The sequence below is a fragment of the Populus alba genome, chromosome 1 (genome assembly GCF_005239225.2).
Source record: "Populus alba chromosome 1, ASM523922v2, whole genome shotgun sequence".
Classification (NCBI taxonomy): Eukaryota; Viridiplantae; Streptophyta; class Magnoliopsida; order Malpighiales; family Salicaceae; genus Populus; species Populus alba.
In genome coordinates, this window is record NC_133284.1 from 25694724 (window position 1) to 25705891 (window position 11168).

Genomic DNA, 11168 nt, shown 5'->3' on the forward strand with positions numbered 1-11168 from the left:
GTCTACAATTTGAAGTAACAAGAAATTGACATTAGAGAACAAAGAGTATTACAGTCATGCACGTGTGGAAGAAAAAAGAAAAGAAAAAAAAAGGGCCTGAAACGCGGGTATGAATAGGTAAAACGTTACACATAAGCAAGTCCGCGTCGATTTGATTTCCTCTCCGAAACAAATTTATTGGGTCTCCTCGACGTCTCGTCAAGACTTGGTCTTGACAATGACTTAAGTCTTTTGTCCAGAGTTAGAAGTGCCCTGGCTCCCCTCCCATTCTTGTTTTGTTCTCCGAAAAGGTAATCTTGTCTTGTTTTTAGTTTTTTGTCGTGTTAAAAAAGTATATATATATATATATATATATATATTTTTTTTAAAAGGTATTTTTGAAGATTTTTTAATTTTTTATTTTAGATTATTTTGATGTATAGCATAAATTTTAAAAATAAAAAAAGACATTATTTTTAATAAATTTTAAAGAAAAATACTTTTAAAAATTAAATAATTGCAGCTCCAAAACCCTTAACCCTACTTAAAAAAGAAAAAGAAAAGTAATTCCTTTTTCTTCCACTCGACTCCCTTCTGCACGGAGCTGTTCCTTGTCAGTTTTCGGAGGAAGGGGATGGACTCTTTCCGTTCTTCAGTATTTGTTTGTGTCTTTACTTGTACGTAATCATATCGCCATCAATATATATATAATGCTCAAATAGGACTAGGTCATTTACTTGTGATAAGTCATTTATCGAAACAATTTTTTTTAAATGTAAAAAAAAAAAAATCCAAGTATAGTTTATCTAATGTATTTTTTAAAAAGAAGAAAAAAAAATTGATCTGAAATAATAACATGGTTGATTTAACAGTTCAAAGATAATCTAAACAACTGGAAAAAATATATTTTAATATGATATTTTTAAAAAAAAATATTGAGAAAAAATAATTATGAAAAATCAATTATTAATCAATCCAATGTTGAATAATAAGATTGAGAAAAAAAAATTAATTAAAAAAAAAACTCAAATCAACTTGAATTAACCTATCAAATTCTTGACTAAAGTCAACTCGCAAAAACCTCGACCTAAGTCATGAGACTTGGAAATCTTATAAAAACCAGATCGAAATAAATTACAAAAATTCAATTTCCCTAATAAATTCAATGTTAAAGATGAAATTAAAAAAAAAGAAAAAACAATGTTGTTCATTAAAATCAATTAAAAAAAAAAAAACCCAAAATCAACTGAGTTAATTTGCAAAAATTCTCAACTTGAGTCATAAAACTTGAATAATTTTATAAAAATATCAAAATAAATTATAAAACTCAATTTTTAAAAAAAAATTAATAGTGATTCTCCTCCTCTATTAATTTTAATTAATTAATTAATCAATCAATTAAATAATAGTGCCCCTAAGCATGTGTATTGAAAAAGAAAAGGGGCAGTGGTACAAAGTACAACCCCTTCTCCAAAAGCTGACGATCAAAGTCGTTCTATTTATTTTTTATTTTAAAAAGAATTTTTAAAATTTTTTTTTTTTTACTTTAAATTAAATATATTTTTTATATTTTTAGATTATTTTATATGTTAATTTTAAAATTAATTTTTAAAAAATAATAAAAAATTATTTTAATATATTTTTAAATAAAAATCACTTTAAAAAATAAACAATAATACAAGAAAAATCCATACAAGAAGCAATGCATCATGACTAGCGTCATTATGATAGAGATTAGATTAATTTTTAAAATATTTGTTATTTATAAATATATTAAAATATTATTTTAAGTGTTAGATACATCCGTACAAAAAGCAATGCATCATGGCTAGTGTCATTGTGATAGAGATTAATTTCTAAAATATTTGTTATGTATAAAACTATTAAAATAATTAAAATAACAAAGTAATATAGCTGGAAGAGGCCATGTGGGCACATAACAAACGACGGAGAGGTACAGGAGAGAAAAGTGCATGCTGACTTGTTCAAAGGAAATTTGGATGGGCGAGACACGATGTTTTATACAGCTGTATAATCATATCACAGGATAAAAATAATCTTCTCCTTGCAACCGCGTAGAAGTTTCCACAGTTTGCATTTTTTTCTCTCATTCCACTCGGCAAATCCATCGTCTTCCCTCTTTCCCCTTCAACAAGGTCAAGGTCATTATATAAGCACATGATGCTTATACAGCTCAGGCAGACAAGGGAACAAGACACAAGAACAAGAACAAGAATGGAGGAACTCCCTCTAGGTTACCGCTTCTTCCCAACAGAAGAAGAGCTGATCTCCTACTACCTGCATAGTAAGCTGGAAGGGGGGAGGCAAGAACGTCTGCAACGTGTTATTCCAGAGATCAGCATTTACGACGTCGAACCATGGGATCTTCCAAGTAAAATTAAAACCGCACTTAAATTTGTTCTCTTTTGTTTTTACTAATGATAAACTAGGTAGAAGAATGCTCGCGGTAGAGGTTGAGTGGTGACTTTAATTTGTCTCTTGCACGATGTCGCAGAGCTCTCAGGAGAACTATGTCAGGGAGACACCGAGCAGTGGTTCTTCTTTACACCCAGGCAAGAGAGAGAAGCTAGGGGAGGGAGACCTAACCGGACTACAGCATCCGGGTACTGGAAGGCCACAGGCTCTCCTGGTTATGTTTACTCCTTGGACAATCGTGTGATTGGATTGATGAAAACCATGGTGTTCTATACGGGAAAAGCTCCAAGAGGAAGAAAAACCAAATGGAAGATGAATGAGTACAGAGCCATTGAAGTTCATGAATCTTCTAGTAATGCAACTCCAAAGGTGTGCATGCATGTATATGATCTTTTAGTTTTTTGAATTAAAAAGATGTACCTGTCATGCAACATGCAACCGTTTTCCATTAATTACTAACCACCATTTGGATGTCCTCCGATTCCTGAACGCAGTTGAGGCATGAATTCAGCTTGTGTCGAGTCTATGTAGTATCAGGAAGCTTTCGTGCATTTGATAGACGGCCACTAGAAGCTTTGACAAGAGAGACGCAGCTTCTTGGAGATGGAGCTACAACATCTGCTCAGGGCCCTGATCCAACTGTGGATATGACAAGCTCACCTGAAACGTCATACCCAGTGGAAGACCATGTTGATCACCCAGGGACTGCAGCAAGTGCCACCTGGGGGGCTGTAGATGGTCTAGAACCACCTGCATGGGAATGGCCAGAACAACTGGATTGGCCCTGAGAAAAAGCAAATGTAGATTTGAAGCCCAGTCCCATAAGACTAGGTAGTTGTCCTAAGATAGAATCTGCATGCATGGCCTTACCTTACTTTCAAATGTAGTAAATTCTTTTTTCTTCATGTATCATGAGGAAAGATAAAAAATAAATAAGAAAAGGGAAAAATATTCAGGATATATATGTGAAATAGGAGACTTAGCATTCAGTATGAAAACTAAGTTTAGGCACATTAACCAAGAGAATTACCAAGTGTAGGAGAAGATGTCATTCATAGGCTCTAATCAGTAACCTGTTTCAGATTCAAATTGGAATGAAAGCGTCATTATCAGTTTGAAGATGTCATCATCTTATTTTCCTCCAATAAATCCCAGAATTTTTAAATTCAAAAGCATAACTTGGAGGCTCGGAATCAAGGGAACTACAGCAAGAGGAAATAAAAATGTAAAATATGATAACAGTTGCCAAGGAGTTCGACGAGAAAAAAGAAACAAAAAGAAAAGGAATGCCATATATACATAGGTGAGCACTTGAAAATTTTAGAAAAGGAAAAGAAAAGGAGAAACAAGAAGCCAAGGCATTGGCAACTGGACTTGACATCCGATGTCTTCAACAGAATCAAGAACAAGCACAAATAGTTAGAACTAATATAATGATTACTGCATGCAGACCAGTACTAAGACATTTTTTTGATACCATCAAGTATGATAGTGTTCTTGTGTAATACTGAGACAGCATCCATTTTTGTCCTTCGTAGGGAACTGAAAACACAAAGTCGATGCCATTCCTGCCTTTGAGCACATCAAAACATGCAAGTAGGTTCACAGTTGAAGCTCAACAAAATGAAGGTTTACTTCCTAATAATTAATGCAACTTCGTTAGAAAATTCACTTCCATTATTTTACATTCACAGTGGTCAACAGTTGTGGTCTTAACAATAATCAAGAGGTGGTAATTAACGTTTGCAAAATTCTCTACCTTCAAGGCAGGCTTGGTTGAAGTTGAAGATTCTCGAGTCGCTTGCATAAAATTAATCAAGTATCATAGAGACCATCTGCGACATCTCCATTGTTTGGTGTTATCTATGATAAAATGCTTGTAAATAAGCATAACAATTACCAAGTATGAAATAGATATCACCCAGTCAATGGCATAAAGTTGAAGTGGGAGAAATGACTTCCTGCCACAGATTGCACTCGAATGAGATTCCACGTCAGTTACTGATGTGTTTTCTGTCAGGAAAGTAACCCACCCTCTCCATGATTGAACTCTGTTTATTTGGCAGCCATTCCTGATTGATGTTCGGTGACCTGCATTTTGGCATCTCCGAACTCCGCCGTGTGCACTTTTTCGGTGCACCATGCTACGCAGCAGAGCAGCAATCTTCCATCCATATTGCTTTATTCCAGTATGCTTGGTGCACTCAATGGCTCACATGATTAAGCCCCTCAAGCTTAAGCTACGCATGCAACGTGCCTATGCATCTCATGCTAAGCATATGACAGAAACTCGATGCACCCAACTGAAATGACATGTTTTCTTAGCATATCACCATTACCAAACACCATACCATATCTCCAAGGAAACAAGTATCACATTATGTAAGACTTAAAAATTTCCTGGAAACATTTCAGCTTGTTGAAAGCCTCCTATAAGCACACTCACATTCAATCAACCTTTTATAACAAGAATGCCATCGTATGAATTCTTAACTCAAACAAATGATCATGTGGAACTAAAGTTCAGTTTCTGCACTTTCTTTCCCGATCGTACCACTTCTACAAGGTATCTGAGCTGAGCAAAGTCTGATACCGACACCTTCTTGCCAGATCATTGCATGCGTTAAATTAACACTAAATCTAACTATTTCGGATATTTTTTATTTTTAGATCAGAGCACAAAGAAGAATACCATCAACTTCTTCCTGAAGACTACCTGCACCTCCTAACTTGGTTTACAACAAATCATGTGTATTTCACCACCAGGATAACACCATTTGGAGCCACATTTTGCATTAAATCATTAAAGGTACCATCCAATCATTTTTCTATCAAGACTGCAGAGATACATGGAGAGATTATAATGCAACAGATGGCATCATCTCACAGTAGACTTGCTATGATTTGGAAGTTGATCTTTAACAGTTTGATAAAAGCAGAAAAATAGGTGAAGGCAGTACCTTTTCTAGGACATTTGATCACACTCCCATAGTAAATAAACACACTGGCAGAAATTAAAAGTAAACCTAATAGAAAAGTCAAACCTTGGACATTCGAGAGAGCATCCAGAAATTCCTATGCTGCATTCCATTCATGTGCACGCAGGGAGCTCAACGATACAATCACGCAACACAAATCCTAGTACCAGGAACACTCTTAGCAATTTTATGGGTTACTTCGTATTGTTTATTGACCAAGTATACTAGACATTCTTCTCCCAATCAACCACATATTTAGAAGACTCGTGCAATTGTTTTTTCTCTAAATGGAAATCTCTCCGCTATTAATCAATGGTCCAAATCAATATTCTCAAGGACAAAAGGAAACACAATGAACAAGCCTAAGAAGCACTCAAATGGGAGACTTAATTACAATGAGAACTGTACCATATTAAATTAAGGTAATTAGTCCCCACATTGAGAACTGTATGGCATAACCAAGACCATAACTTTCCTTAAATTACCATATATCATCATTCCAGAAATCACAAGCAAGGATTAGCATCAGCACCCAAATCAACACTGTTCGACTCGTGAGCCAAACATCAAATGTTAAAAGCAAAATAACCTTCACCAATTAAAAACTCGGCTTTCAATAATTAAAACTCAAAACAAAAATACGGATTTGATGTCAACCTGATTAAAAGTTCTACTTTCCATAAATAAAACTCACAACCAGATTGTTGATTTTATGTCAGCCCACTTTTCCCGTTGCTGACTTTTGTGCACGCAACATTTCCGTTGACAGGAACTGAAAACATCAATCCCCATCAGCTTCCTAACCCCTTTCCAAGTCATAACAAAATCCAATAAAATTCAATAGCTGCCTTTTTCTTTCTATCCTATCAAGAAACAATTGAAATTTTCAATCTTTCCTTTGAATTTTCCCTACTTTTGGGTTGCAGAAAAGAAAGAAAGAAAGAAAAGCAGTCTGTGTCAACTTCGCTTCAACAAAGGTAGCCAGCCATTTTCCTTCCTCCAAGATGCAAGAAGGAAACAGAAAATCAAACCAGAAAGCCAGCAAAGATTCACAAACACAAGAACAATCTTGTACTGGAACGAACCTACTTATTATGTCTGGAAACGCTTCAATGAAATAAAACAAGCAGCAACAAAAAAAGACCCTCTGAGATTGAATTAATATAACAGCAGATATTGAATCAAAACCATAATATTTCAATCTTTCTTTATTCCCAGCAAGAGGGGAGACAGGAGGTTCAAGAAGGCATTGACAAATCAAGATAAACATGAACAAGGGGAGAAATAAAAACCTCAAGATTTCTTGCCATTTCGTTAGCAGAAACAAGAAAGTCCAACCAAACAAACCACGAGAGAGAGCCAGAGAGGATTGAGAAAGGCATGGAACGAGAAGAAGAGCTGCCCTATTTGCGGTTGACCATTCAGTATGAAGCGGGCTTGGTCGCTCCAGGCTGTTGGGTTTTGCCTTGCCATCTGAAGACAGATCGGTCAATGTCATGTACAGTAAAGAGATAGAAGAGTCAAACCTAGTCAAATTCTATTCTTTGTTCGTGCTCTGCCTTTTCCACCTTTGCCAAACTGTCTGGAGACGTAGGAGGAGGGAAAGAAAAATTAAATAATTTTATATAAATTTTGGTCATTCATGAATAAATTAGTTAATTTAAGTTTGATTTTGATTATGAAATTTTGATTAATATATACAATTAAAAACTCTTGAAAAAAAATTTTAGTTGCAATATTTTGGTATAAGACTTTGTATTTCTTTTCTCAATTTCTTTTTTTTTAATCTTGTCTTTTTCACAAACTTTGCACCTCTTCTTCCCCTTTTTTTATTTTTTTATTTTGGAATATCAATATGAAATATGAGGAGTCCTCATCGAGGGTAAAAACAGCATGCTCGAAAAGTCATGGCAAGAGACCTTTTATGAGAGACATGGCTAAGCTTGGGCCTGTAAGGCTGGAAAGTTAAAACACTTTAAAAAACAACTTTTACTATATTGCTAAACAGGTATCCAACATATATTTGGTATTTAAGTGGCTTTTACACAATATATATTTTAAATGTTTTATAATTACTACTTTGAAAAAAATTATTTTACAAAAAAGTATTTTTAAACTATTGCTATTTGAATTAAATTATAAATTTGATTTGATTAAAAGCACTTTTCAAATTTGTTATTGAATAAAAAAATAATTTAAAAGAATTTAGTTAAAAACTTAGGTTGAAAGTGCTATTAATAATAATATAACTAAAAATGGACATAGTATTTTCATTACTTCAAATTATATAAAAAGAATGTGATTATTAATACATAATAAATATAGCAAAATAATATTAAAGTCCTAGTTAAAAAAAACACTAATAATAAATGCATAAATTGCAAAGTTTAACTCTAATGAAAAACAATATAATCGTTAGGGGAGATGAGTCATTTCTTAGATGCTTTAGTGATTTAAGGGAGATGAGTGTATTTGTGTTAAATGGATGAATGAGTTTATAATGGCAAATGAGAAATAGATTTCTCATGAATGAAAAGATATGATTTTTTGCTTTTCTAAATACAAAGAAAACATAGTTCAAAACACTATTTTTATTGGGGGATTACCAAACCACACATCAGAAATTAACCAAATGGTTTTTGGTATCGTGGTTGGGCAAAACGCAGCACTAATCATACTACCAAACATATACTTAATTTTAATTATAAATTTTATGAGTTTAGAGGATCAAACCGTGTGGATTAATCTTTTTTTTTTCTTTTTAAATAGTATCAGAATAGCTGGAATGATAAAAAAAAAAATCAATAAGTTTTGACCTATTTTTTTTATCCTAGATCACAAGTTAATTTAGGTTTTTTATTAAGTCAAGTTGGGTCTGTTTTTTAATTTATTTAATCTTCAATCTAGATTAGTCTAGGTCCTGGATCGTCCAGCTAAGTTGCTCTGATTAAGGATTTTTTATCTAGGAAAGTGAATTTCCATATCATTATTTCTTTTATTCACACGTCTTAATGCTTCTTTATGTTTAATGTATATTTCTGAAGTGAAACACATAGGTAACTTGTGCTATTTTAAAGTGGAATTAATGATCAAGGTTGGGGTTTAATTATGATGATCCGATGGGTGGTTGGTCGACAAGGAATCCAATGGTGGATATAGCTCTAAAAAATTGATCCCAATATGGCTAGAAGAGGATATACATCTAACACATCTAAAGTGGTCTTAAAACCTTTTTTTTAATAAGCCTGTGTTAAGATATAGATGAGTGAAGTTAGGGTGTTTATGCGTATTTTTTGGATAAAAATAAAAGGGAAGGAATAAAATAAATTAAAGTTAAAATGAGAAATGAAAATAAAATAAAATTGACTAGAGACCCGAACAAATAGGATATATTTAAACAAAAAATAAAGTAAATTAAATTAAAAATACCCAAAAAAATTCTCTTAATATTCAGATTTGAAACTAGCCATTTTTTCATATTTAAAACTCGTAGTTGAATAGAAATATTTTTTAAACAAATGGGAAAATAAGTCAATTTAATATATATAAAAAAAGTTATGATGTAACTGGTAGATTTTTTAAAAAAGGAAAAAAAATGTTGTTGTTCATGGCTTATATACAGATGCTAAAGTGAAGTAAAATGAGGGGAGCAGGGCGTACTAAACAAAGCAAAGAGGAACGACAACATGTACCTTTCTTGGATTTCTTTTGCAAAGTTCATCATGATCACGTTTGATGGATCAGGTAATTTTGGATTATGATAGAGGAAAGTGAATGATCTATTGATGTATCAAGACATGATGAAGACGTTAAATGAAAAACAACTAAAAGGCATGAATCATATAGATTGGTGGGAATTTGAAGCAATGGTTGTGGCAACTATTAGGATTTGTCTAGATGATGACATGATGTATCATGTCATGGATGAAGAATCATTGGTTCCAATTTAGGCAAAACTAAAAAGTTAGTATGTGTCCAGGTCATTGTCAAACAAACCTTATCTTAAACAAAAACTACTTGGTCTTAAGATGTCAGAGGGTATATATTTGAATCAACATATCAATGTGTTCAATCATATCATTAGTGATTTGAAGCAAATTTATGTGAAGTTTGAGGATAAAGATGATGTTACTGAATTCCCTATCTACTTCTACTTATAAAATCTTGGTTACAACTCTGATGTGAGGGAAAGAAACTCTCATATTAGAACAGATCACAAGTTCCCTATTAAGCTTTAATCTAAGAAAGAATGGTGGTGATAAAAACTCAAAAGGCAAAGGGTTAGTGGTGAGGAGTAATCAGAAGCATAGGAGAAACAAGTCTCAGAACGAATCAAGGAACAATAAAGCTAGTCCAAATCCAGGAAGAGAAAGGATAAAAAATTGTTATAAGTGTGGAAAAATGAGGCCTATAAAACAAGAATGTCTAAAGAAAAAAAAAAGAGATATAGAGAACAAAGAAAGGTCATTAAAGTTCACAAATGTAGTGGAAGAAAACCCAAAAAAAGGTGACAGAGACATGCTTTCTATTCCATCCAATTTAGGTCATCTTATAAATTTTTAGGTATTTGATTCAACATGTTCTTATCACATAAAACCCAGTAAAGTTTAGTTAGACACCTATAAGTTAATAAATTCTGGTTTTGTTCTAATAGGTAACGATAATCCATATAAATTTATTGAAATAAGAATATCAAAATTAAAATGTTTAATAGTATTATTAGAACTTGATGTGATGTTAGACGTATACTAGATTTGAGAAAGAATATGATTCCATTGGGCATTTTAGACCATAAAAGGTTCAGTTTCAAGTTCGAAGGTGAAGTACTAAAGGTGAGTAAAGGTGTTATGACAGTGATGAAAAGAAATAGATCGTTAGGAAGTATTTATAGATTATTAGGTACCATAGTTGTAGGTGGAGATGAAGTCTTATAATCTGAGTTAAATAACACAGTATTATGGCACATGCGATTAGGCCATATAGGTGAGCGTTAAATGATGAAGCTTCATAAAAAGAATATATTGAAGGGTTTCAAAACATACGAACTTGCTTTTTTTTAGGTATTATGTTCTTAGAAAATAGAATAAGGTATAGTTCAAGACAATCACACACAATAAATGAGATATTCTTGATTATATTCATACAGATATTTGGGGTTCAATAAGGGTAGCACACGTAGAGGATATATGAATTTCATGATTTTTATTTATGACTATTCATGAAAGGTTTAAGTGTACTTCATGCAAAATAATTTAGAAAAGTTTGATAAATTCAAAGTATGGAAAAGAAAAGTAAAAAACCAGACAATAAGGAAAACCAAATGACTCAAGTTAGAAAATAGTACTAAATACACAGACTAGAAGTTTATGGAGTTGTGTGAGTAGCAGGGGATCAAAAGGCACTTCATAATATATATGACACCACAACATAATGGTGTAGTAGAAAGGATAAACAGAATATAGATGAAAAAGCAAAGTGTTTTAAGTTGAATGTAAAGTTTGCTAAGAACTTCTTGGTAAAAGTAATGAATATAGCATGTTTCTTTATTAACAAGTCACCTAGAATAGCATTAAATGGAACAATAGCATAATAGGTATAGACAGACAATATATTAGACTACTTTGGTTTGAGAGTGTTTTGATGTCCAACTTATATGCATGTTTCTGGTGATGAGAGGTCAAGGCTTCTTGTGAAGTCTAGATAATGTTTTTTTTTTTTTTTTTTTGGGTATCAAAAAGGGTTAAAAGGTTTCAAGCTATAGGATTTGAAGGCAAA

General features: G+C 32.7%; 1 protein-coding gene and 1 long non-coding RNA gene across 2 annotated transcripts; one reads left to right on the plus strand and one right to left on the minus strand.

Annotated features, from left to right (window-relative positions):
* Positions 1 to 2157: 2157 nt before the first annotated feature.
* On the plus strand, positions 2158 to 3375 carry LOC140954707 (NAC domain-containing protein 90-like). The gene is made up of 3 exons (XM_073405240.1): positions 2158 to 2371; positions 2495 to 2784; positions 2910 to 3375. Exons 1-3 carry the CDS (start codon positions 2158 to 2160, stop codon positions 3201 to 3203), a joined length of 798 nt encoding a protein of 265 aa, XP_073261341.1. The 3' UTR covers positions 3204 to 3375.
* A 70-nt stretch (positions 3376 to 3445) lies between these two features.
* LOC118046970 (uncharacterized) lies at positions 3446 to 6978 on the minus strand. Its single transcript, XR_012168161.1, has 2 exons — positions 4175 to 6978; positions 3446 to 3488 (listed from the first exon to the last, which is right to left on the minus strand). It is a non-coding gene; the product is annotated as an uncharacterized lncRNA (long non-coding RNA).
* Positions 6979 to 11168: the final 4190 nt, after the last annotated feature.

Coding starts and splice junctions, on each gene's coding strand:
- LOC140954707 (XM_073405240.1), top strand. CDS start 2,158: ATGATGCTTATACAGCTCAGGCAGACAAGGGAACAAGACACAAGAACA. Junction 2,372..2,494: donor CGAACCATGGGATCTTCCAA/GTAAAATTAAAA, acceptor ACGATGTCGCAG/AGCTCTCAGGAGAACTATGT. Junction 2,785..2,909: donor CTAGTAATGCAACTCCAAAG/GTGTGCATGCAT, acceptor TCCTGAACGCAG/TTGAGGCATGAATTCAGCTT.